Source organism: Musa acuminata, chromosome BXJ1-8, assembly GCF_036884655.1.
Source record: "Musa acuminata AAA Group cultivar baxijiao chromosome BXJ1-8, Cavendish_Baxijiao_AAA, whole genome shotgun sequence".
In the NCBI taxonomy this organism is placed as follows: Eukaryota; Viridiplantae; Streptophyta; class Magnoliopsida; order Zingiberales; family Musaceae; genus Musa; species Musa acuminata.
In genome coordinates this window covers 50,953,262-50,980,678 of record NC_088334.1, presented here as the reverse complement: position 1 = coordinate 50,980,678, position 27,417 = coordinate 50,953,262, and the positions used below count along the sequence as shown (strand labels likewise).

Here is a 27,417-nt window from a genome sequence, read left to right as displayed (position 1 = left end):
TCCCATCCTTGCCTTACCCCCTGCACTCTTGTTAACTTGGAAATTTCACTTTTCATGAAGAAGGATTCTATAATTTAGTACTCCACTATAAAATTAAAGTTTTGTGAGCATTTATTTAACCTGCACCTCTTGTTGACTCTGGTCACTCAGGTAAAGCCTCCGATCTGGGATGCTCAAGTCAAGAGGCACTCAAGAAGTCACCTACAGATCATGGAAAAAGCGAAAAGTCAGTTTTAAGTTTTAGGAAAGGAGGTGCTAGCTGACTTTCATTTTGCCATAGATGATTGCACATTCCATTAACTCGTGCCGTCCTATAAACTTATGTTATCATTTCATTACCAAACAGCACTGCGACAAACGTGGTAAGTGAGCTGAGCTGCCTGTCACTTCAGAAGCCACCAATCCTATCATAGGTTCTGCTGCATATGCACCTGAGAATGATGCATTAGTCTGGAAAATAAAATCTTTTCCTGGTGGAAAGGTACGGGATGTAACTTCTCTTTCCGGATTAATAGGAGGTGCCATCAAGTCAAGTTTACATTTAAATTTTTTTTCTTCATGATTCTTGTGTGATTCTTTGCGACACGTGGGAGTACATGTGTCGGGCAGAATGTAGAAATGACAGCTGAAGCAGCAGCTCCCGAGAAGAAGGCTTCTCCTATATTTCACTACCTCTGAGATGCTGGTGTTTTGGTCTTTCAGAGTCTCCATATCAAACTACCATATGAACCAGTAGTTGATGCATCTGTTATATTGGTTACCCTGGTCCGGTATTTCATAAGTATCATAAAGAGTGGATGCCAAGCTTTTCCATGGGTGAGACACATCACAGTGGCTGGTGACTATGAGCGAAGACTCATCTAGCTCACTACATTCCTGCCGTCTGGCATTGGAAAACCAATATGCAAGACTATAGAAGCTTGTACTGTAGTTACTGGATAATTTCCAAGTTTAGCGTTGGTATGTGCAGTAGAAAGGTCATCTTGCCTTTACTATCTTATATGAAATTGTTTGGGAGCATGAAATGCTATTCCCAAGAGAATTATGTATTTAGGTCGGTCGTTGAGTATCGTGCTTGGCAATGGAAATATGCTAATATGTATTTGACTGTGTAGAAGGCTGTTGCATGCTCTCTTTTCTTGCGAAAGAGCCATGTGAGAAATCATGTAGCATCCCACTCGCGAAGTCGATGCTTTTTTACATGTCTGTGTCAGCAAGTCCTTATAAATTTTTTTTTAAATAGTTATTTATCTCTATTGAGATATCTGAATTAATTAATTAGTTTATTGTTGTATAAATGATAGGTCAACTTCACATATGAGTATTATTTAATATAATAATTTTTTTAATTTTTTTAAAAATATAATTATTTATTTATCGAAATGAAAATCAATTAAGTAAAAATGATGAAATTTGAAGTAAGTTTGAGTTAGTGAGAACAAAGTAAATTTATAACTACAAGTGATGACTTTTAATTCAAAAGAGTTCATTGGTTGTTTATGGAATCTATCTAAACTTTGTCCTTTTAACAATAACATAATTGAGGATCAGTGCGTTACCTACGAGTCAAAAATTAATAGCACCTAATCGAAGATGGAGAAGGTTAATAAGAATATTAAGAGATAAAATGAGAAATACTAGAGGATGAAATCCTAAAGGGGAGGGAGAGGTAAACATGACAAAAGATGATAAATAATTTATAGAAAACGAACCAAATCTTTTTACCAATTTATGGAAGATGAATTAGTTCAAGTTCAATGTACTCATTCAAACTTTTTTTTTGGGTGGGGGGGGGGGAAATTTATCATATTTAGGATGTTCCACTTCGTCAAATATGGCGCTCAAAACAAAACCCATGAGAATTTTTTCGGTTATATATATATATATAAATATATATATATATATAGTTAAATTCAAAATTTGAGGAATAGAAACGAAAAATCACTTAATACGAAGAAATATATAATTTTGTGTTTCCGGCCTCTTCATTGCACATCGCCACCCACCACGCACTCTGCTCCTCGACCTCTCCGCCGCCTCCTCATCCCGCGGCCCTCCGCATTTCGCAAGCGGTCAACTGGACAAGAAGAAGAAGAAGAAGAAGAAGAAGAAGAAGAAGGGATGCAGAGCGCCGCACTCTCTCCCTCCTACACGCCACTCCTCCGAAACTCCAAGAATCCCCCCACCCCGAGGCCAAACCTCCTACTCCTTCCCCGCATCACCTGCAGATCCCGCCTTCAACCACTCGCTGCCGCCGCCTCCTCATCCCAAGGCCTCCCCGGCGCACCCCGCCCCTTGGTATCCCTCCCATCCCTCTCGGATCGAAGGCCCGATGATCGGTTTGCGGCCCGCGCGGCCTCCGTCCCCGATAGCGCCTCCGCCGGCGATGGCGCCACTGATAGCGGCGGGATCCTGCAGACAGTGCAGCTAGGGTCGCTCTTCGGCCTCTGGTATCTCTTCAACATCTACTTCAACATATACAATAAGCAGGCACGTCTTCTCCGCTTTCCTCTGCTCTCTTCTTTCCTTTCTTGCTTTCTTTCTTTCTTTCTTTCTTTCTTTCTTCTTTGATGGAAATATTTGATACTGGGGGAGCTGGTGGCCGTGTCACTTGGATCTGTGCCCTTTGCTTTGAATCTGCAGATCTGCATGTTCTGGTCCACTATCTAAATGATCCGGGATGTTTGCCGGTGTATTTTTAACTATGTGCGCTTTTTTGGATCTTTGGCTGATACATTCCTTTCTTGCAACCTTTTCTTCCTTTATTTCTTTTTTCTTTAATTGGAAGTTGAGCTTCTAGAATTGTCATGTCTATCTTTATTAGCTTTGAGTGCATGTGAAAGAGGTACTCAGCTGGCTGTGACAAGCGCAAGCAGAAGATTCCACCTCATTCGTTCTTTCTTTTTTTAGGGTAGATTCCAAGCAATATGTTCTTCATCTTCTTCTGATTTTTTTGGCTTATTTACATTAGCGTCGTTGCACTTTCAACCTTGAACGTGGGATAATAAGAGCGGCCTTGCCTATACCCCATCGGTGGCATGGCATGACATCAGCTATATCCTCTTTATTATTATTATTTTTTTTGCTCCGAGTCTGAAAGCCCTAGCTGGCCCACGATGATCCTAGTTTCCAAATGTCAATTTCTTCGGTAGATTATGGTTCCAAATGAAATGATGTGGCCTATGATAGAGTTGTCCTAAGACAATTAATGAAAAACATATACAGAGAAGAAGGTTTTGCATGCATCTTTTATTGATTTTGAAAAGCCTATGATAAAGATTTTTAGAGATCTATCATGAAATGTTTTCAAAAATAAATGGAAGTGTATCCATTAATTATTTTGATGCTATAGAAGGTATGTATGGAAGTGTTGTCATTAGTGTGTAAACTATGGAGTGTGTCTAATGAATTTCCCATCAATATAAGGCACATCGGAAATTTTACGTTGGCAATGGATGAATGTGCTAGTGAAACACATGATAGATTTCAGGTGTATTTTATTTGTTGATGGCATTGTTTTAGTTGATGAGAGTTTAAATGGAATTAATTCTAAGCTTGAGTTGTGGATATAAACCTTAAACTAAAGGTTTTTAATTAAATTGGTTTTATGTTTTTTAGGTTTGCCTTTGATTTCCTTAAATCCTGTAGTGTGTCTTTGTAATTAACAGGTTGGCAGACTGGATATGTTGTTGGATGTGGCAAACCTTATTTTACGATAAAATTATATTCCCGTGTTATTGCTAAATTTTGTCAAAGTGATCACATGGGTTTCTCTGAAATTACAAAGAATATATAACAGATTCTTTTGTTTTGATATCATAGTGCTAAAGAAGACAATATTCTTGTGGATGAAATTTTTGATGAATGCCTTTTTACGTTGAAAAACAATTGCAATTTCATGATTGTTGATCACATTACATCAATTTTTTTTAATTTCCAGAAACTAAATTGTTCTGTTTCGTACTTTTGTCAGTGGACTTGGTTGAAACACCATTCTTGTTTTCAGTAAATGCTCTTTCCTCCAGCATTTTTGTTTCTTAAAGAAATTTTCTGCTTATCCATGACCATTAGTTGTCCTGTCTTTATTGCCATCTGATTTGGGCTGCTATATGTCACAGGTTCTGAAGGTTTTCCAATTTCCACTTACCATCACAACAGTTCAATTTGCCGTTGGAACGTGTCTTGTCCTATTCATGTGGACCACTAATCTATACAAGCGACCTAAGATTTCTGCTTCACAGGTGATGTTTTGTGATAGTGGTACTCAATTGAGCATTAGAAGATGCACAGTAGATCAATTCATGATATTTTATCATCACTTCTTTTCAGCTTGCTGCCATCTTACCATTGGCTGCAGTCCATACAATGGGTAACCTCTTTACAAATATGAGTCTGGGAAAGGTTGCTGTTTCATTCACGCACACAATCAAAGCTATGGAGCCCTTTTTCTCTGTCCTTCTTTCTGCCTTATTTTTAGGGGAGGTGATTCTTTTAAACTTTTCTTTTCCTTTTAACAGGATACTATGTTTTGTACAATTGATCAGCATCTCCTGCCTTGCAATATTTCTGATGTATATATTAGGATAATCTATTTTGAAATTGGGTAATTATGTTTAGTATATCTAAAATCTTTGCAGTTTGAAGATTGTAAAGGTTCCTCTAACTAGTAGAAATGGAGATATTTGTCCTTTGATTATCGTATTATTAACTTGTAACACCATAAATGGTCTCTTCTAAATTGGAGATGGTAGCTTTAGCATTTTGTGATTTTTTTTTTCCCTGCAAATAATCGAAACTTGATGTGGATGCAGATGCCTACTATATGGGTTCTAGCATCCCTTGTGCCAATTGTTGGTGGTGTGGCATTGGCCTCTCTCACCGAAGCTTCTTTTAATTGGTAAATAATGTTTGTTTTTCAAATTAGGAAATTATCAGGCTTTTCATAACATTGATGTTTGTTTGCATGAATCATCTGGTCTCTTTAACTCACCTCTTTACAGTATAATGAAAATATACCTTTTTTGGTTTTGTATTTTTATAATCTTAATGGATTGTTCCTATGTTGTAATCAGGGCTGGATTTTGGAGTGCAATGGCTTCGAATGTGACCTTCCAATCCCGCAATGTGCTTAGCAAGAAAGTCATGGTTAAGAAAGAGGTGATCAAGTTTTCTAGAAGCAGAATGTGTATGCTATGCTAACAAACATCATTATAATCTTTCACATATGGAACTATTTCATTTAATTTTCACGAAAGCACTTCCTGAGGCAAATTTTGTGCCATAATTTGCTTTTTTATGTTACAGGAATCGTTGGACAACATAAATCTCTTCTCCATGATAACTATCATGTCATTTTTCCTCCTAGCTCCTGCAACTTTGTTTGTGGAGGGCATCAAGTTTACCCCTTCATATCTGCAGTCCACTGTATGTAAAGTCTTGAAGGCGCATTCTCATATAGTTTCTGTATTTAGATTTTAGATATATCTAAAATTCATAATAAATATGTATTTACAATCAAATTGATGTAAATGAAGTATTCTGGAACATCTAATTCTGTTGTTATTGTTGTTTGGCTTAATGCTTTAGGGTTTGAATCTTAAAGAGATATACATGAGATCTTGTCTCGCAGCACTGTGCTTTCACGCTTATCAGCAGGTTTGATATTCTAAATTATTGTGCATATTTCGTGCATAGACAGTGAGCTTATATATAGCTAGTGTGCCTGTATGTTTATGTTTTGAAAAGATTTTTATCTTTGAGTCATAAATAAAAGAACATTTTCAATGTGATACTATAGATTTGAGTTATTGTCTATTTACTGTGCTGTTGTTATTGTGAATACTTTCTTAATATTTGCTCGTCAATCTTTTATTTTAGAAATTTACTGGAATTTATTCTTTTTTGTCAATATCCTGAAAAGAGTTTTAATTGCCAAAAGTTGAGGTTCTTTAGGAGCACCTTCTATTTGCCATTTTAGTATTTCATGTTTAAATTAGTTTTTAAGTGCATAAATAACCTTGTAGATTTAGAAAGTGTTAGCTAGCTTAGTTGTTAAAGACTTTGACAGTTCATAGGAAAGTCTTGGGCTTGAATCCCGCTTTCGTTACTTACCCTTCCAAAAAAAAAGGGAAAGAAAGACCTTGTGGATTTGTACCATTGTACCCCCCAGTCACTATTGCTTCATACCTTATGATGTTTGATGCTTAATATGGTACTATTGGAGTTTCTTGTAGCGTGCAAGCGATCACAAAAGTAACTGGCACATACAACAATAGTCACCTTACTTCTATACAGATCATTTTCTTCCATTTATGTTTATAAAGGTTAACTTTCTCCACTCCTTTCAAAATAGTTTTTAACTAATTCTAGCTGGTCCTTTGACCTTCTTACCCTTGTGACATATTTATATTTCAATATACGATGTGTTTCTTTGGGATCTTAGAGTTTGAAGTTATCATCATTTTGCCAAAAATTGATCATTCTCCCAACCATAGGTATCAGATCCAGTCTGAGTTTTTATGTGGTTGTAGCCTACGGGGTCAGACTGGGTTAACCCATGGAGTTGTTATTATCTTAAATGTAATAGAATGATAAAAAATTGTGGGGAAAATCGATAATCTTATGTTGCTTAATCACAAGGTTATAAATATAAAATATTTGCCTTAGTGAACATGAATTTTGACCTACCAATCAATGTGTTTTACAATTTAAATTCACAAAAGCCTTACAGATTTGATCATATAATGTATCGAAAGCACATAAATTCCAAGAATATGAAAAGGACTTCATATTGCATTGAGAGGGCTATGATGACTAATGGTAACATGAAAGTTCAAAATATATGTGTGAAATGTTACAACCGATCTTGGCCCTGAGGATATGATATGAATCTAAGTCATCAAGATTAGAAGTTATATTAGACTGAATCCAAGGAGAAACAGTGGAAGTCAAGAACTTTACCTGACAACTACATAAGACCAGAGATAAGAAAGTGATATGTTTAACAAGGTTGGTGTCCTTAGTTCTAGGGCCATCATCTCCTTCCTCTTATTTCTAACCAAGTTTTTGGTCTTGTTTTCCCTCGTGACACTTCTGAATCTACTCAACCTTCATCATTGTGAATTGCTTTTTGGATGTTAGAACCTGCTGAATTTATCTTCCTTCATCATATCCTAAACTGACCATACCATCAGCAGCGGTTATCAGATATAGACTCAGGTTTGACCACATTCATTCAGGGACCAGCATAATTTCAAATTTAGGGACCACTGTTTTAGTTTTCTCCAAATGGTTTACGAGTCATTATATTTGATCCGTGTCCTTGTGTTGTTGCATAGAATCTCCTTTTTCCTTTTCTGAACAAAGAGAACACTTTGCTGTTCCTTTCTTATTATTCCCAGTAGTGTGATCAGCGTAGGATATTTTTCCGTTCTATTGCTGGATGGCAAATGTTGTTTCACTTTTCGTCTGCTGGAAGCTTTGCCTGTATGAATGCTTGCTGATCACTTAAACTTGGCTGCTAGGTTTCATACATGATACTAGCAAGGGTATCACCTGTTACCCACTCCGTCGGCAACTGTGTGAAGCGGGTCGTGGTCATTGTGACTTCAGTCCTCTTTTTCAGGACACCAGTTTCCCCCATCAATTCACTCGGTAAGACTTTTATGGCGCCCTTCCACCGATGCTGGTTCTGTATAAAATTTGAGTACGTCTTCAGTATTTTTTTCACCATCATTCTCTTGTGCCTTCATCAAGAAAGTTCTCTGTTGCAGGTACCGGCATCGCACTTGCTGGAGTTTTCCTCTACTCGAGGGTAAAGAAAATCAAGCCCAAGACTGCATGATTAGCTGCTTTTCTCATTCCCTCTGTTACTAGGGATTAGGCAATTTATGTTTATCCTGCTTTGTTCTCCACGGCGTTCTTCTGGGTATGGAATTTGAGAACACTCTTGTTTGCTTGCGAAATATCTGGTGTTTTTCTTTCTATAAGTTCTAAATCGTGACATGTTCTGCTGCAATATGAAGTAGGTGCTGTTTTTCCAAGTTCTGTTTCTAGGGTTTGTATCTTTTGGAGTACTCTGGCTTTTTCCATATTTTTCATGGATTGGAACTCCGTTTACCCTTTCGATTAAGCCTTACGATTGTTAACAAAACCAGTACCTGTGATTGAGGACGGGGTACTAATACGTTGTGCACCCCTTCGCTCGAGTTATGCTTATCATATGTATATGTATATATATATTTTGATTTCTTTGGACCAATCTGGTATACATTACAGTGTAGAAATTGTATCAAAATAAATCAGTCTCAATACGACTGAATCAGATTTGGTGTCCCAAAACTAATGGCAATAATAATAACAATGAACCTGATATTATAAAAAGTGACACGGTTGATCCAAGTTTTATCACCTGATTACAGGATATTTTTACCCCCTGGCTTAGAAATGCTTCTCGGATCTTTGCTTCCCTTGCTGCAAACAACCTCAACAATTCAAACAGTTTAATCAGGTTGGCACAACAGAAACAGCGGATCAAAAGTTCCAAGTACTGCAACAGAAACAGTGTGCCAGTCTTGTATCGCCAAGGGGGGTTCAGACAAACTAGCTACTACCACAGCTAAATGAATGTTCGAGTATTATCATGTCAGTGGACATTTTACAACACAAACATGGAATGCTGCCAAACTCAGGACGAGGAACTTGCACCGTCCGTCCATCCTAGATGATGGGTTACTCTGCACAATCAATTATCCAGCCCAGGCCTCCGGGCAGGAGACTTTGACTTTGGCGATGTCTTACTATCTTCCTCGAGGGGGATTACACCATCCTCCTCGTCTGCGGGAATCATGCCTTCTTCCTCCTCTCCACCGCATTTGTTATTCTGCAATGGCGGAGACCTTGGAATCGGCTGCTCCGTATCACCATTTCTAGGTGACGACCCTGCAGGCCATGGCCCTTGGCCGGGTGATCCTTGTGGTCTTCCGTTGTCTATGATACTGTAAGGGGACCGTCTTATCTCATCATGTGGGCTGGGTGAGTGATCGAGTTCAGCCTTTCTCCCGTGTTCGCCATCATACGACTGCGATCTTTGCTGATCTTCATAATACTGCATAGGTGAACGATCTGGATCATTTGAGCCATGAACTACCGGCGATTGCACCCTCCTTGCCGGTGATGAACCCACACGTGATGCCTGCCCAGTTCCCACCCCATGACGATCAAAACCACGGCTAGGACTGTGACTGTGGCTCCTACTTCGACTGCGACCATGGTTCCTGCTATGAGGACTTGCATGTCGAGCGGGTACCCTCTTCGAAATAGGGCTATACCTCCGACCATGGCTACGGCTACGGCTCCGGCTGCGGCTACGGGTGGGGCTTCGGCCTCGGCCTTTAGATCTGCATGTCATAAGTGCTTTTGTAACTCACATAATAGAAACTACAACTATGTCCAACTAACAGTTGAAACAATGTCCCCAGTTCAGATTCTTAGAACCATTGTACAATATCACAACATGAAACATGAAAAGGATGGACATCACATATGTTATTACCTACATACTTTATAGGCTAAATCCATATCACCAGAGGATTGACATTGTTTAATGGTAAATTTCATGGCGAAAGATAAATATGCATCATTTTAAAGTTTTGAGTTTCATTCATTTTACAAATGTGATAGTCTTCCAAGTACTTTGGCATTGTGATCTTTCCTTCTATGCAAGAGTAATTCATGTAAAAAACCTAACACAGTATTAGCTTCCATGCTGCAGTGTGGAATAACGCCATATCATGGAACACTGGGTTTGCAAGCACTTAAGATGAATTGTTTGATGACAATTTGCAAATCCAGTGAAAGCATATATATGATTACTAGGATAACAAAAGAATCATAAGTACCTGTCATGAGGCTCATGGTCAATGATTCCACGACTGCCATGTTGAATGTCTGATCTAACAGGCAGAGGAAGCAGGCCCTGTCCACCTTTTCCATTGTAACTGGAGTTGATTCTTCCACTTTGTGTGCGACCACCATCACGAGCATCAGAACGAGAACCCCAGCGACGAGACCTGCCGCCAAATCCACCACGTGACACCATGTCCCTTAACTCCTTTGGAACACGTTGGTTGGCACCTTCAAGAACCTTAACAAGATCTGCAGCATACTTGGAATCCTGGTCGCAGAAAAATGTGTAAGATAATCCAGTGGCACCTGCCCTACCAGTTCTACCAATTCTGTGAACATAGTCTTCAACTCCCGTGGGGAAGTCATAGTTGATCACAACCCTGCAGCAAAACTAGATTCAATGGGTTTCCTTGCAAGGCAATTCTTCAAATCTAAGCAGCATAAGCAATCATTCATGCATAATAGCTATAAGCAGATGAGCCTTCAAAATTAGACATCACTGTCTGTTCCTATTTTGAACTAAATATCATAAAACCATTACCTGATATCCTTGATGTCTAGACCTCGAGCAGCAACATCAGTTGCCACTAGAATGGGAGATCTTCCAGTGCGAAATTGACTTAAAACCCTATCCCTCTCAGCCTGAGACTTATCACCATGAATAGCAGAAGCACTAAACTGACGAGTGAGGGTCCGAGCCAGCTGGTCGCACATTCTCTTCGTGGAACAAAATATTATGACCTTAGAACCTGGATCTTGGGACCGTAATATCTGCTCTAGTCGTCGTTGTTTCTCTAGCGGGGTAATTACTTCCACATACTGTAATAAACACAAACGTTAGTAACTAGATTTTACCAAAATAAATTATCATCTCCATAACATATAGAGAGAGAGGGAGAAAGAAATTTAAGCATCAAAATCAGTATCAACATATGTACTTTCAGAGGGAGTGTTGTGAGTTCAACTTCATACTTGCACATGTAATTTCAGAATTATGTTATCACAAGGTGTTGCAACAATCCATAGTGTCTTAGACCAATAAATAGTTATTCTGCCAAAACAATTAGTCTCAAGTCTTATACATTAAGCCTGGGTAAAATAAAAGATACTTCTAAATGATTTACCAAGAATAAGCTGAAAGAGCATACCCACCAAGTTATCAAGGAAATGAAACAAAATAGAATATGAATTCTTCCTAGGAAGTGTCGAGACAAGAAGAAAGAGGCAAGGAATCAGAAAAGTAGAAAGGCATTTTTGTGGCATGAAACATGAAAGAATACTTCATATTTCCCAAAAATCATAAGAAGGAAGCAACATTCATAGAAGCCTTTTTTACCAAAAATTACAGCAAAAGCCTTCTTCATAAAAATTATATTATTGCACTCCTTCCAGACTCCAACGAGGCACCATGAAAATGCCACTGAAGTAAAGATCTAATTGCTTTTCCTGACTCACCAAGTATGCCAAACTTATAATCTACAAAATAGTTGTAGACAAAGTTTGTTCTATGAGACCTTGGATATCCTTGATTATGACCAAAGAAGCATTCAGTCATTGATGTTAATTATACAATGAAAAAAATAACAGTTAGCAGTATTCAGAAAACCTTTCTGCAATAAAATATAATTTGGCATTAGACAAACACATAGATGTTCATCTTAATGAGGAAGGACCCTTCCAAAGAGTTTTAATAAATACTATTTCATAAGAGTTTAAGATGCTATAATTATCGGCCACATCAGACATTGGGCCAAGGTTCCTAAAAGCCTAGTGATGGCAATCCAAAAGAAGATTTGCATACAGAAAAAATATCGCTCTAAAATTTTCTGATAAATAAGTGTAGAATACTGAAGTACCATCATTGAGGTCTTAGGTTCTAATATATTTGTTATATATTAAGGGGCTATTGAAAGAGGTCATGATATATCCAAAAAAAGGTTTTTGATGATTAAGTACACCATCCATGAGTCCAAACACCAAAATCAAAATTGTCTATGAATTCTAGATATTTCTAATGAAAAATGAATGTATGGCCAAATAGGTTTGTCCATTAATTTATAAGCGCTTAATGATTTTCATTTCTAATGCAATTTCTTGATTTAGATGACGTGATTTCATGGTTAGAGTAACCTAATCAAGTTTGTCCAATCAAGAACCTAATGAGTAAAAGATGATTGTACGAGGACTTCTATAAATTAAGGAATTTCATTATATTTCAGACAGAGAGGGCTCTCTGCTTCTCAATAACTTTATCACTTTGTGACTCTCTTTTTTTACTGTTCATTCTCAAACATCAAACCCATCCGGATAAACAAATTGATCTAGAGTAGATCATTAGTTCACAGAAACAGGGTCAGAAGGTTCGTTTCATTAATTTTGAAGATAATTATCTCATTCACACATGTTATTTTTCTTCACTAGAAACTCGTTTTCATGGTTTGGACATTCAAAATAACACGGGTTTAGCAATTTATAAATCATTAAACCTAGCAAGATATAATCTGCAACCTATTTTGATTGACTTTAGGTGCATTTTCCTTTTAAACAAACAAAGATACTATGCATCTTCCTTTTGAGCAAAGATAGTCCCCCATAATACTATTGCCCTTTGAATTTTGAAAGCTATTGCCAGCAACTAATGAAACAAACTAAATTTCCAGCAACCTGATATGCCAAAACCTCCATTCAATTCATTGGTGCACTGAGATCCACTTACCCAATTACTTCAAATTGTTAAGGGATTCCTACTCTTTTTAAAGAAAGATCTACTAATCCATTCCATTTACATGGTAAATTACTTAAAATTGTTGAGATATCCCCACCCTTCCAAAAGAAAGATCTACTAATCCATTCCAATGTCATATTGTCAACGTCAGACAAGTTAGACAAACAACAATAAATAGATAGGGATCGGAGAAAGGATGGAGTTAAATAAGAGGAATATGCAACCAACCAAAAAAATAATTGCTCTCGATCAACAAATCTCTTCAAAAATTTGTTGACATTAAAAATGCTAATCCCTTTCAAATAGGGCATTAAATCTTAAAGAAATATAAAGCAAAATGAAAAAAAAAAAACAAATTTCTTGACAGATTTGTTGATATTAGAAACACTAATCACTTTCAAAGAGTGCATTAAATCTTAAAGAAATATCAAGAGAATTGAAAAAAATAGAGAGAAAAAAGGCAGTGCATTTCTTAAAGTTGATAAAGAAACCCAAGATCATCTGAAACAAAAAAGAAATCTCTCCTTCTTGTAAGGAACCTAATTTTCATTTAATCAAGGGAAAACCATTTCAAAAATAACAAAATGAAAAGAAAGATGCAGAGTTGAATTCAATGGATCAATTTTTAATTTAAGTCTACAAGTAATCGGTACTTCGGGAATGAAATCCAAACAACTTCAACAAAAACCGTTACAAATCTAATGTGTGGTGCATGGACCCAATTCTCTTAGTACAATTGTTTTTGTGGGTTAATAAAATTTAAGAAAAGTGTTTAGTTGCAACGTCAGATTTATGAAGACTATTTTATCACCAAAAGAGTTAATTGTTTGATAGGAAAAGATTTTGCAAATTAAAAAATATTTAGAGAGTTTTCCCAAATTTCTCTGGAAAAACAAAAGAAAAGCTCTCTAAATCATCTCTTTCCATCACTGTTTAACAATATTTTTTCGAAAAAAATAAAGACAAGCTCTTGTTTAACCTACTCAATTAATAGAATGGGTGGGATAATTGTTTTTCTTTCTTCATCGTCCAATGCACAATTCATATAGATTTTTCACGAGAAATCTTTTGAATAAAAGCCTTTCTCATATAATTTTACTTGCAGCTACACAGACCTTTAGTGAAAAAAGCATGTGTATGACCCTCAATTTCAGGGAACGATGAGCAGGCATAGTTAGCAACAACAATCTAAATGAAGTTCTTTAAAGAGTTAAAAAAATATTATTCACCATTGTATCGAAATTCTTACAATAATTTAGCAAGGTTACCTAACCCCTATAATTCAACGGTTTAACCGTATGCTGTCATAAATTTGCTTGGTGCAACTCCTTAATAATGACACTTACATTCCAAAACATATATATTAATCAATGTTAAAGGTCTACAAATTATAGACCAAGAAACAAAGTGGAAGTGCCAAAGGAGATTGGGCTACATATTAAGCATGTCTACAATCAGAGAAATTAAAATTACTCCATTCTACCCATTAATAGTAATTCAATAGGATGTGATAGTGTTTGAATTGTCTAGTGAACATTGCCCTTAATAAAGCTCAATGGCAGGAAGGCTTCCGAATAGTCGCCTACAGCTTACAATAATTGTTCCCCCAACCAGTGATGACATCAAAATTTCGGTACTTGTGATCATCTACTTTGTAACTTAGATCTACACCTCCGGCATACTACATTTTCGTTAACAAGATTCAACTGCATTTAAGATTGACACACTTCTTTTTTAACTTTCTGGAGCAATATCAATATGGCCTAGATCTTCAAGTGATCATCAACTCTAGTTGTAAGAATGCATCATATGCAAGATTTCTAGACATACTGAAAACTCCATGGAGCCGATCCAAGGGAATAGATAACTAAGTGTAGCACATGCTCCTAAAATTTAAAACTATCAAAATCTGAAGACTTATTCAAGATGACAGTATCGGCAGAGAGAGCAATTAAATCACTATCAAATTGGCCATACATGGATTTAACTAGCAGATGTGAAAAGAAATAAGAAAATCATCAACCTGGCCAACAAAGAATACCATACCACGTTCTTGCTGGAAACAATTCAATAAGCTATCACCTTGATGGAAACAATTGAAGTTTCTAACAAATCTTTCAAAAAGATAACTCTTTTCTAACAAAAGCCAACAATGTTCAAGTCACCTTCAACTATTAATGGAGAAATAGTTTATTCTAATAGCGCTACTTCGTTCTTGCTTCATTCTACAATTAAATTTTAACCCATGGACATTGCTTAGTTTTAAACAAGAAATATTTCTTAAATTCAAAAACTGAGATAAGTCAGAAAAAGTTGACCTTTTTGCAGAGGCAAAAGTTTCCAACAAACACAATTATCCAACTAACTTTGGATGATATTTAGCAATTGAGAAGATCCCCCCACAATAAAGTCAAAGCAAACAAGGATTATTAGTGTACAATTGTGTTCTTTGGAAGCATAACATATTAAAGATAACTAACAAAACACATCTCCTTACAATTCTCTAGTGACAAGACCCTACACACGTAACATTGAACTAATAGTCAAATTTAATGAAGTGAAATCAAAGGGAAAAGGAGATATCTATACAGTGACAATTAGGGTGACATGCCAGTCAAGTTTTTCACTATTATTTTTGTCAATAAAAGAAAATAACATAGAACTCACCTACAATTGCATATGTATGATGTCATTTATGCTTAAAGACCAAGGAAATAAGGAGAGACAAGAAGAGCCAAAATTTAGAGGATTTATTTTCTTTAAGCACCTCAAAATTAAGAAGAATTATACATCATTTGTCAAAAAACACATTTCAAGAATAACTAAAGGTCAAAAGAGAGCCATCCAAAAAGACAAGGAGCAACCTTATATGTATTTCAACAACCTAGCACATCAACTTCCTTTGGTAAATTTTCCTAAAGGTACCCAACTTAGTAGGTTTAGGGGTATTATTGCCAGAACAGTGCTGTATCAAAATGGAGAAGGCAGACAGCAGACTAGGAAAAGTCTCAGACGAGGCAAAAATGCATGTCGACAGGGGAATGTTTTGGAGCACGAGACATGCACATAAGAAAACAAGTAGATCAAAATAAATGAGACAACAAGAGACTTGTGGGTTATGTCATTGACATACATGTACTATATTATCAGAATTTTCCATTTTTTATAAATTATTTAATTCATTGTTTACCAATGACAATCCCCTGGTAAGTATTACTCTATTAAGCCAATTGCAATCCCATTGAATGATCAAGCACAATTCAAATACTAACTATTAAGCACTACCCTTTTGCAATATCAATCCAAAAAGTAATAAAATTTGAAAGATTTGTAATAGAATGGTCAATCCCAATCTAAAAAGTAATTATTAAACAATACCCTTTTTATTTAAATGGAGTGACTCAGTTCTAAGCTTCTTATGAAGGGGTCAATAGGAAGTACAAAAATTTGAAACATTTGTCGATTGTTTTGGATGCTATTTATTTTACAAACCCTGTCATGCATCATATGGAGAAACCAAAACAAATCCCAGATTGTTCGAATAATTTGGTATAGCCTGTGTAAATAGATGAAAACCTAGGTTGGGTGCCATATCAGTTGGCAGGCAGAGAGTGACAGTTCTGATAATTGTCAGCACAGCAACCCTCAGTAGAGGTCTGTACCATTTGGACCAAAGAGAGAACAGAAAAGATGATGCCAGTACAACTGGAAGAAAACAAGGAACAGGCAGTGACATGAATACGGTGAAGGAGGCAGTAATGGTGATAAGGGCAAGGAGGCAGGGGCAACAAGGACAAGGAAGGAGGCAATGATGATGAGGAGGGGGAGGAGGCAGCATCGAAAAGTAGAAGAGGAGGAAAAAAGGAGAAAACAGAGGAAAAGGAGATGGGAGGAGGAGAGTGAACAGCTAATAAAATCCGTTAACATTATTAATAACAGGATAGTAATAATTAAAAAATCGGATTCTGATTGGCTCAGTAAATACCAGTCTGTACGGACCAGTACAATGAAAATTATAATATATGATTATAATACTTGCTTTACTTAATTTTACAGGCTAAGTGACCATTTGGCAAACATATCAGGATGTGAAAAATGCTTCTAGAAACTCAAGAACAATAACTTTTTACTGTTGCATCAACTACCAATTTCAATTTGTTAGGTAAAGCACTAGTTAAGTACCTGGGTGATGGCACTATTTGCAACAAGCTCATCTGTGCTACCAATATTAACCTGAACAGGATGAACTAGTAGGTCTGCAGCAATTTTTCGAACTTCTTTGGGCCATGTAGCCGTGAACATAAGTGTTTGGCGACGATGTGGTACTTCTTTCACGATTTTCCGAATTTGTGGCTCAAAACCCATGTCCAGCATTCTATCAGCCTCATCAAGAACCAGATAAGAAACCTGACGGAGGCTGACTCTTTTCATCTCCAAAATGTCATTTAATCTTCCTGGAGTTGCAACAACAACATCTACTCCTCGATCAAGGTCCCTCAACTGAGGGCCTTTAGGTGCACCTCCATATAAACACTTGAACCACAAAACACAGGTAAGTGTCCAGAAACAAAATTGTATATAAAGAATTTTACAAGTTCATCTAGAGAAATGAAATATAAGATGAACAAACCGTGCATAAAATTTTTGATGATCTTCCAAACTTCACAGCCTCATCTTGTATCTGTGTTGCCAGCTCCCTTGTTGGTGCAAGTATTAACATTGTTGGACCCAGCTTAGAGTTGTTGCGAAGGCGCTTAAGATGAATGAACCCTGGAATAAGATACCCGAGTGTTTTGCCTGATCCTGTCTTTGCAATGGCTACAATATCACGATTCTGTAATGCAATTGGCCATGACTGAGCCTGAATTGGAGTTGGGTGAGAAAAACCTGCATGGTATACCTGGAAAAGGCAAACCATCAACCCCCATGAGGGCCATTGGTACAAACCAATTAGTTCTTTACTTACTGTCATGTCTTTGACAATTAAAGCACAGTATTAAGCTTATGCCAGAAGTGCGTCCTTGAAATGCAAGCCGGGGCTTGCAGATGCAAGCAGAAGCAGGAGAAATGGCCTTCTTTTGTTTGGAACAAAATGGCAGCTTAGACCAATCACCGCGGTAACCCAGCAACGTAGTGGTCACTGAGAAATCCCTTCCCAGTTGCAGATGCTCACAGATGCAAGCAGCACTGGACAAAGGGCCTTCTTTCCTTTGGACTCAAGTGGCAGCTTGAACTATGTCACTGGAGGCAGCCCCAGTCACGAGCTGGTCACTAAGAAAGCCCTTTCCAACTTGGCGACTGCTTGCAAATGCAAAGCTGGAGCAGAAAGGGCCTTCAATCGTGTAGACCGGAGTGGCAGCCTGAACCATATCACCGGAGGCAGGCCCACCCACAAACTGGTCAATGAGTAAGCCCTTCCAGATTCAGCCCTCCATAACGGGCCCTCGGGTTATATAGCAGCCACCCAAAAAAACAAGGGTGGCACAATGCAGCACAGCGTACGACATTAGCTCCACCCTGGAGCGAATATCGCACCTGCGACAAAGAAGTACAAAAGGGAAAGAAAGTAGAACACACATAAGCATGTAATTTGTAACTAAACCTACAGAAACTGGAAATTTTGTGCAGTGAGCATGAATCAGCACTACAACATAAGAAACTTACACATGCATCATATGCCAGATTATATGCAGGATAAAGGACAAAAGAGCAGAAAAAACTACCTCTTTGAGAATCTCTGCAGGGAAACCCGTAGATTCAAATGTCATGAATGGTGCAGGTACATCATCTCCCTAAGCAAAGTCACCATTGAAGAACAACACCAATTACCAAACTTCAAGATAACATAAATTAATTGAAAAAGAGGAATTGAGAATACAAAAAAGAACTCGAGCAAATAAAACAACAGTATCATCTATAACCATCAGCACATTAGCCCAGCCAGCACAATATATATAAGTTGCCATACAATTCAATCTGAAATTTTGTTTCCAAATATGATCAATTAAAAACACCAATGCTGTTGTTTTACTAGATATCAATCTATAGACTTCGTCCCAACTAAGTTAAGTACATGAAGAATTGTTTCTCGTTGTTCTTATTGATAAACAACAAAATCTAAACCCGCTGGACAAGTTGTAATCCAGGTATTAAGCATTATCCGGTTCCATTAGTATAATCACAAATCACAATCTCTACACCAGCATTGCTCGGTCTTCTCTTTAGAAGCTCACCTAGAGAGACTCGGTTCTCCATCAGTTAATCAGAAAATGCACCAATCGATATACCACCAGATTTTTTCCTAATCATTTGGACGCATGTTTCATTAGGGTCAGGATCCCTCTCAGTGCTCAAAACTATCTAGCTACATTCTCATGAAGCCCGTGGGCCTTCTTATATGTACTATAAGTATCTACTTTCAGATATTAGAAGACCTACAATCTTACAACAGGCAGGCACCCTTATTGTGTGGATGAAGCATATATATACATATACATACACATATATATGTGTGTGTGTGTATATGTATATATACACACACACATATATGTATATATATACATATGTATGTGTATATACATATATATGTGTATACAAATACTACACACACACACACACACACATGTGTGTGTGTGTGTGTGCATATATATGTGTGTATGTATGTATACATATATACATATGTATACATACATACACACATATATAGACAAACACACACACATATATATACATGGTTCATCTTACTGGTCCATACCAGTATACCGACCAACTATTGGTACAGTATGTATTAGGTTGGTAACTAAACTAATTTGATTGATCGTCCAAGCCTACAACACCGACACACAGCACAGTGAGGTGTATCGATAGACTGGTCTATATCGCCCATATCGATCCCTTGTTGGACCAGTACATATAACCCATACCAAATGGTACATCGTGGTATGTATAGATAAATGTGTATATATATATATATACATATATATTAATTTTTTAATTCATTTGATGTAGAACAAGGTAGAGAAATAGAGGGAGTAGGAGTGAGAATAGAGATTAAAGAGGAGAGAATGAGATTAGAGATTAGAGAGGAGAGAGAGAGACTAAAAGAGAGAAGATGCAATTCTTTTTCATTCAAATCTGAAGTCATCCATTGACAATCTCTACTATTTATAGAAGTTTAGGAGGCTTACTATAATCAATGAAGGCAATGATTCTCAAAAGTAATATCCTAGAGAATTAGTATACCTTTTAGAAATCAAAAATGTGATTTCTATAAGATTACACTTAATACAAAAGGAATCCCTAGAAAGACCAAATGACTTTTCAATTTTCCACACAACTCTTAAAATTTCCAGGCCAACTAATTGATAGCTCTTTGTTGATTTCTTTGCCTAGAATAATTTTTTTTGAAATCCTTTGTAAAGTTAGATGGTTCTCCATCACCATTATTTCATTTCTTGTTATCAAGCTTAAGTGGCACTTCAACAGAGAAAACTTAAAAGGCATATAATAATAATCTAAAACAATGGCAATTTCCAGAAGTTCATGCTTAAATCTTTTGAATAATAACATATGGACCATCATAGCACAAGACTCCATTACACCAAGGAAAGAACGTGTGGGACTTCTATGCGCATAGTGCTATCAATGAGTCATGTCAAGAAAAGCCTTATGTTTGTTCCTTCCAGAATTTCTATGCTCAGGCAGAACTGTTAAGAGCTTAGGTGTAAAAGATCAAGATCAAGTTTGTTATTAACTTAAAAATACAGTTGAGATTACTTTACTCTTGTCATCAGTACTTCCACAAGTACCCAGTTGAAACAACAAAAACTTTAAATGAATACTTCCACTAGGCAAGGACATGTTGCACCATATAGACATAACGACATGGCATCTTTGAAAAGAGGGCATCATATAGCTACTGTAGTTCATTATTCTTACAAACTAATATGTCCATAACTTTGCATATACTGTACAAAAACTCTGATTTATGCTATACAAGAGACTCTGTTTACATTATAATGTCTCTTTTTGTGACTTATAATCACACGTAATAAGCAAGGAATGAATCCCCTGTTTACTCAAGGATAAAAGGCTAATTTCATAAAAGAATGTAAACGGAGTCTTATACAACTAAAATACAACTCACATTAATTGGCAGCTCCATGATGACCTAAAACCACAAATCCTAAGATCATTCTTGTAATAAGACATTAACACCATGAATAACAGAACACCTTTATAACCGCTAAAAAGGATTTTTTGAAAATTTAACCAGGAAAGCTCCAAAAAGAATCAAAATTCAATGCATATAAAGCATGGAGGTGGCATGTGCAGCTTTTAAGTATACCCATGTCATATGTCACAATAATTCCTCCTGAGCATCTTGAACATTCTATATCGAACATGGACCATGATGGCACATGTATCATCTTTTTTGCTGGTGTTTATCTTCATGACATTTGTTGCTTTTTCAAATTGCATTAGATGTCAGAACTTTGTGCTTGTTTTGGTTTAAATGGTGTGTGTGAGTGTAATATAGAAAGCACTGCAAAATGTGCATAGGATTTGGACCTATTCAAGTTAGAATTACAACTGGTAGCAGGAATCTTGCTTACGCACTTCAGAGTACTAGTTCCATGATTTGGAACCTTAAACATGTAGAAAATGCAACTTCTAATGCTTGAAATAATAATTTCATCTGATCCTAGATTTTAACCTATAAGCTGAGAAATATGTAACACAAACCACAGAAAAAGAGTTCAAAGACCTCTCTATGCTTCATAGATTAATTACATTTTCTTATATCCTGATATACTCCGACAATATAAGTGTTTTATCTTTAATAAAATGCATATACATATATCACATTATATTTATATATCAGTAACAATGATCTTTACATAGATAGTATGTATTATGTACATTGTATAGAAAGTACTCCAAAGATCCATATCACCAGAAAGAATTCAAATAATACACACATATCTGATATATACACACAAATATGCATGTGTACATTGCACATAGATACATGTGTTGTGCTTCTCAGTTGCTCCTGCCCATACATTTGTAAACCTTACCACTTCCTCGAATATATACATTTGCACCCATATCTGTATCCATACCTTGCTAACACTACTTAGTTCAAATTAACAAGGCTTCACAAAAGTATCAAATCTTTTTGTACTAATAAACTACAAGCATGAAAGCATCTCGATAGCAAATAACATAAGAAAAATCCTTCAAACTAAAAGATCTAAATATTGATGTAGATCCACCAAATTAAATCAAACTAGTAATCTATAGCATTTGGATGTCCTAAAAAACTTGTCATTTATGACGAAGAACCCAAGCTCTACACCTATGAAGGGAATCATCCAGTAGAAATAGATGTCTTATATGCAAAAAAAAAAAAAAAAACTTAGTTGTATGGAACTTGGATGCAGAAAAACAGAACCTCTAAAGAACACTTCCTCAAATGTTTATACCAAACAACATTCAAGAAGCATGGAGTTCAACAACAATTGACACACCACGGTTAACATACCGTGACTATTATTTCGTTCTGACGGCGATATGCTTCGGCAGAGGCAAAGGCCCCTCCATCCGCAGATGATGCGTGGCCTCTGGTAGAAGTTGCCCTCGGCTCCCGTGAGTCCTTGGTGTCATGCCCATGGTCATGCATGCTACTGCTTTTACCACCTCCGTGCTAAAATCATAATAATCACATACAAATTTTACCAACTACTGAAGAAATCAATAACTAACAACCACATTCACAGCGAGATCGAGGAAACAGATAGAAATCTAAGGGGAAAATAAAAATGAGGTCGTCTTCGGAAGAGGAGACGCGAACCTGGTGGCTCCTAGAACGGCCATAGCGATCATCATCCTCGTGATGATGGCGGCGCTCAGCCGGGACGACGGAGGCGGCCTTGGGAGGGAGGAGAGGGGGGGGCGGGGGCAAGAGGGGAGGGGGCGGCGGGAGCTCGTCGGCGGGGCGCTCGTACTGGGTGACGTTGGTCTCGGGGTTCCAGTAGTAGAGGTACCCGGTGCTACCGTCCACCAGCGCCCGCCACGGCTTAGGCAGGGTCGGGTCCTCGGGGGCGTACCGCGGCCTGCTCGATGCGCTGCCGCCTCCAGCCATACTCGAAGAACAATATTCCGATGAAAACCCCTCCCGCTGCAGATTCGGATCGTCGGGAGACGAAGATTGGGTACAACGGAAGCCAAACCCTAGAAAGAGGCCTCTCTTTTGGGATGCGGTAGGAATCGAGGAGCGTTTGGCGTTTGGGGTACGGGAAGATCTGGCGGAGGAGGAGACGGCCGCCTCCTCTCGTTAGGCTTGGAATCGAAAGAAATGATGCGGTGGCGAGGGTTGAATCGGCCGTGCAACCATTATAGTCTGTCTTCCTCTCGCCTCTGCTTTTTTATTTCTTTTCTTTCCTCTTATTACTACCAATAATAAATAATTTAATTACGTATTTTCCAATTCCACCGCCTTATTTGTGATCCCGCGCGTCGGTCCCACCAGCCACGCCCAATCGCATTCCTGGTAGGTGTTGGAAAGCGTAGTTATGTTGTCATCGTGAATGTGTCCTCCTGCAATTTTATTCTCCTTTTCGATCCCTGAAAAATACTCTTTTTCTACTCATTTATATACTCAATCTGTCTTTTCATTCTTTAAGTTGGATTAATTACATATTATTCTTTATAATTAATTATTTGTAATATTTTTATTTTTATATTTCAATAATTATTATATTGGGATATATATATATATATATATATATATATATATATTTCTAATGGGATTTTGGACAGTATTCCACTGATAGATTAACACCTATTGGATTATTGTTATTATTTGACAAATAAATGCCCACATTATTTGTAAAGTAATGATAAAGTTAAATCAATGGCCAAAATGATGAGAAAGTATATCTAAATTGTGAGATCATATAATGTTAATAGTGGAGAATAATTATGTGCTATTATGATATGAATGATTGTCTACGATCAACATGATTGATACTACTGTGGGATGACATACCTTAGAACAAAGATCATATGGGCTAAGTTTGGCACTGCTGATTCAATCATTTCCATCGTAGCATAAAAATGATGTTAGATCGTCAAACTCTACGTGGGAAATTGTTGATGCTAAGAGTGACGATGCAATCTATCTTATTAGAGGGGAAATTGTAATTATTGTTTAGATAATTTTAATATCATTTTGTTCTTACTAGTTTGATTTTATTCTAAATTTTATTGGCGTATGTCGAAATAACAGTAATATGCATTTCTCTAACAATTCATTGTAATGTAGACAAAATATTTCTTTTATAAAAAATATACAAATAAAGCATGAGTATAAAAAAAAATAATTAAATATGAGGTGGGAATTATATTCTCTTTTTATCCTCATCGAAAATCAAGATGAAAATAATAAATAATGAAGATGAGATTTAATATTAATACCCAATGATTTCAAACTTTAACATACCACCAACGAATTAGGTTTCAGATCTTTAAAAAATTTAAAAACAATAATAATAAGATAAATTCTCGAAAAACAATCTTAATTTTGAGTTTTATAGTAAAAAAAACTTAAATTTTTTTTTTTCTAGAAACGATCATTGACGAATTAGGTTTCAGTCACTTGCGTTTTCGCATACTAACTAATAAGTAACGTCAATCGCTCCTCACTCTTCTTTTCTCATTGTATCTTCACATGCAGATCGACTTCGTCAAACATATCCCCTCGACTTAAACTAATTATCCATGTCTCTATGCGAAGATCATGACCGACTACAACGAGGATGGTTAGAAATGTCTATGAAAATTTTTTAAAGTTAAGAATTATAAAATAATTTCTCCATATATTTAAAGATATTATGTGAGAATTTTTAAATTTTGAAATACTACGTATCAAAATTTTAAAATTAGATATTTTTTCTAAAAATTCGTTGTTGATAATAATAATAATAAATAAAAAAAAATATAAATGTAACAGAGAGACCAAGCGGTGTGATTAGGGCCGGCCATTTCTTGTCCGGCCCACCCCGCCGCCTATAAATACTGCGCCAAATCTATCCGACCCCTTCTTTTTTGTACAATCGAGAGACGGCAGGAGGGGCAGAGCATTTCATCGAACATGTCGGACAGCGGCGTTGTGATGGTCTACGGCAAGGGTGCCGCCCTGTCGGAGCCGAAGAAGTCGTCCACCTTCTCCGTCAAGGTGGGGCTGGCGCAGATGCTGCGCGGCGGCGTCATCATGGACGTGGTCACCCCCGAGCAGGCCCGCATTGCGGAGGAGGCCGGTGCCTGCGCCGTCATGGCCCTGGAGCGCGTCCCCGCCGACATCCGCGCCCAGGGCGGCGTCGCCCGCATGTCCGACCCCGGCCTCATCAAGGAGATCAAGCGTGCCGTCACCATCCCCGTCATGGCCAAAGCCCGCATCGGCCACTTCGTCGAGGCCCAGATCCTCGAAGCCGTCGGGGTCGACTACGTGGACGAGAGCGAGGTCCTCACCCCCGCTGACGACCAGAACCACATCAACAAGCACAACTTCCGGGTGCCTTTCGTGTGCGGATGCCGCGACCTCGGCGAGGCCCTCCGCCGCATCCGCGAGGGCGCTGCCATGATCCGCACCAAGGGCGAGGCCGGCACCGGCAACATCATCGAGGCCGTCCGCCACGTCCGTTCCGTCATGGGCGACATCCGCGCCCTCCGCAACATGGACGACGACGAGGTCTTCACTTTCGCCAAGCGCATCGCCGCTCCGTACGACCTCGTCATGCAGACCAAACAGCTCGGCAGGCTTCCCGTCGTTCATTTCGCTGCTGGAGGGGTTGCCACCCCTGCCGACGCGGCTCTCATGATGCAGCTCGGCTGCGATGGCGTGTTTGTCGGATCCGGCATCTTCAAGAGCGGTGACCCCGCGCGCAGGGCCAGGGCCATCGTTCAAGCAGTCACCCATTACAGCGACCCGGAGATCCTGGCGGAGGTGAGCTGCGGCCTGGGGGAGGCCATGGTGGGGATCAATCTCAACGACACCAAGGTCGAGAGGTTCGCAAGCCGCTCAGAGTAGCAGAGGATCGTAGAAAAATGGTTCCTTTCATTCAACCTGGTAGTCGGGTCGCTTCATACTTGAATTAACATAGTTATTTTAATTTGCTTGCTTGATTGCTCTATTAGCAACTCAGCTATTTCTGCGCTTAATCCTAGTGTAACCTGTGCTTTAAGGGATCATCTGCTCTTGGTATGTGCTGTAGTTGGATCCAGTGTTCGTTTCTTTTGTCTGTGCCACTGATTTCTATGACATAATAATCCTAAGGATCTTTGATGTATCTTTTCCCACCGCAATTGGATGCGAGGCATCTGCTTTTTATATATTTTTACATGTTTAAATACAAATCTTGAGTATCATTGCACTTCTTGGCTATACAGCACATTGTTTGGATTTGCTGGTGTTTTATTTATCTGAAATATTAGTGTTACTTAAGCTGCTTGGTGGCAGATGTCTGATTTCTATGACATAATTATCCATTTTATGGCTCTACGGTCCCTAGGGATCTTTGATGTATCTTTTCCCATGGCAATTAGATGCAAGGCATCTGCTTTTTACATCTTTTAAATGGATTTCATTACACTTGTGCTGATATATGACTATATGTTGTTTGGATTTTCCGGAGTGTCTGAATGTTCATGTGTTTTATCGTACTCGATTGCTTGGAGGCAGTTGTCTGAGTACATTAAATGTCTGCATTTTGTGGCTACAGAAAATATTATGTTTGCATGGCAGGTTATTAAAATGAATTATGATGCTCTTGGTTAGCAAATGGGATCGCTTTGGTATGTGATTGTTCTGATAATGCCAAGCCGCTACTTTTATCCTCCCTGCTTAGAATCTCAGTACTGTTCTTTCTTTGCCTCTTCTTTTTTAAATATAGGCTTTACTTTCTGGTTACGAAGCTTCTTACATGATACTGGAAACATATATATAGCGTGCGGTTTTAGCATACATGTTAAATATATATTTTTTCGAGGCGAAACATTTGGTGAACTGGTGCAACTCTGTACCCTTGTTTGTGAAATTTGTTAGATCGCTTTGAACTTGTACTAAACATAATTCTTTTGACAGAGCTTAATAACAACAAGAGATTGATGTAGCTAATCCCGAATAACTGGGACATTAGGTGGTGGTTGTTGTTGGGCTATGAACCTGTACTAACTCAAGTTGTCATCTTGATTGTATGATGTAAGATAACCTAGTATGCTTGTCAACAGAGATGAGTTTTCCGAAAGATGAATTATCTCATAAATTAACCCACTATGCTTTTGTGATGTGTCTATATTTGAGATAATTTATCTAGAAATAGCTGCATTGTGAATAAGTGCCAACCCAATCATCAAAGTTTGAGTTCTATGTGATGGATGATTGTGATTCATTATTGTTCATGAACTTGGCATGCAAGTAGTTGAGTGAACATGATCCATTCAGATTGAGGTGGCAGTTTTGATGAATTATTGTGATCCTCATCAACCAATTATAGTGAGGAGTACTTGTAGACTACTGGGATCCTAAGGGCTGATGTTAACAATTTAGGCATCTGACTCGAGTAAAAGGAACAAAACAAGGATTGTTACTACTTACTACTGTATGTCTGTGTTTAGCTGAGGCAACCATGACTCAGAATTCCTGATACAGATGCCATTTTCAACAGGCAGAGCATTTGATGGTTATGATAGCAGCATTCGATTAGTCTCTGTGATGAGTTGAA

General features: G+C 37.8%; 3 protein-coding genes across 3 annotated transcripts; 2 read left to right on the top strand and 1 right to left on the bottom strand.

Moving 5' to 3' along the window:
- The first annotated feature begins 1,979 nt into the window (after positions 1 to 1,979).
- LOC103995738 (phosphoenolpyruvate/phosphate translocator 2, chloroplastic) lies at positions 1,980 to 8,042 on the top strand. Its single transcript, XM_009416419.3, has 9 exons — positions 1,980 to 2,490; positions 4,119 to 4,241; positions 4,330 to 4,482; positions 4,812 to 4,897; positions 5,073 to 5,157; positions 5,305 to 5,424; positions 5,587 to 5,655; positions 7,524 to 7,653; positions 7,773 to 8,042. The coding sequence occupies exons 1-9, from the start codon at positions 2,122 to 2,124 to the stop codon at positions 7,841 to 7,843; spliced, it is 1,206 nt and encodes a 401-aa protein (XP_009414694.2). The 5' UTR covers positions 1,980 to 2,121; the 3' UTR covers positions 7,844 to 8,042.
- Positions 8,043 to 8,549: 507 nt separating this feature from the next.
- On the bottom strand, positions 8,550 to 23,045 carry LOC135588676 (ATP-dependent RNA helicase-like protein DB10). The gene is made up of 8 exons (XM_065080910.1): positions 22,488 to 23,045; positions 22,179 to 22,340; positions 18,355 to 18,423; positions 17,262 to 17,531; positions 16,814 to 17,164; positions 10,448 to 10,725; positions 9,900 to 10,286; positions 8,550 to 9,398 (listed from the first exon to the last, which is right to left on the bottom strand). The coding sequence occupies exons 1-8, from the start codon at positions 22,776 to 22,778 to the stop codon at positions 8,744 to 8,746; spliced, it is 2,463 nt and encodes an 820-aa protein (XP_064936982.1). The 5' UTR covers positions 22,779 to 23,045; the 3' UTR covers positions 8,550 to 8,743.
- Positions 23,046 to 24,744: 1,699 nt separating this feature from the next.
- Positions 24,745 to 26,026, top strand: LOC135588675 (probable pyridoxal 5'-phosphate synthase subunit PDX1). The gene has a single exon (XM_065080909.1). The coding sequence runs from the start codon at positions 24,789 to 24,791 to the stop codon at positions 25,722 to 25,724; it is 936 nt and encodes a 311-aa protein (XP_064936981.1). The 5' UTR covers positions 24,745 to 24,788; the 3' UTR covers positions 25,725 to 26,026.
- The last annotated feature ends 1,391 nt before the right edge of the window (positions 26,027 to 27,417 follow it).

Bases quoted from the DNA above. Each gene is read 5' to 3' on its own strand.
- LOC103995738 (XM_009416419.3), top strand. From the start codon at position 2,122: ATGCAGAGCGCCGCACTCTCTCCCTCCTACACGCCACTCCTCCGAAAC. The intron at 2,491-4,118 runs GCACGTCTTCTC...TATATGTCACAG, and splicing joins TCAACATATACAATAAGCAG to GTTCTGAAGGTTTTCCAATT. The intron at 5,425-5,586 runs GTATGTAAAGTC...TTAATGCTTTAG, and splicing joins CTTCATATCTGCAGTCCACT to GGTTTGAATCTTAAAGAGAT.
- LOC135588676 (XM_065080910.1), bottom strand. From the start codon at position 22,778: ATGGCTGGAGGCGGCAGCGCATCGAGCAGGCCGCGGTACGCCCCCGAG. The intron at 18,424-22,178 runs GTATGTTAACCG...GACTTTGCTTAG, and splicing joins AGAACGAAATAATAGTCACG to GGAGATGATGTACCTGCACC. The intron at 17,165-17,261 runs GTTTGTTCATCT...TTGTGGTTCAAG, and splicing joins CATCAAAAATTTTATGCACG to TGTTTATATGGAGGTGCACC.
- LOC135588675 (XM_065080909.1), top strand. From the start codon at position 24,789: ATGTCGGACAGCGGCGTTGTGATGGTCTACGGCAAGGGTGCCGCCCTG.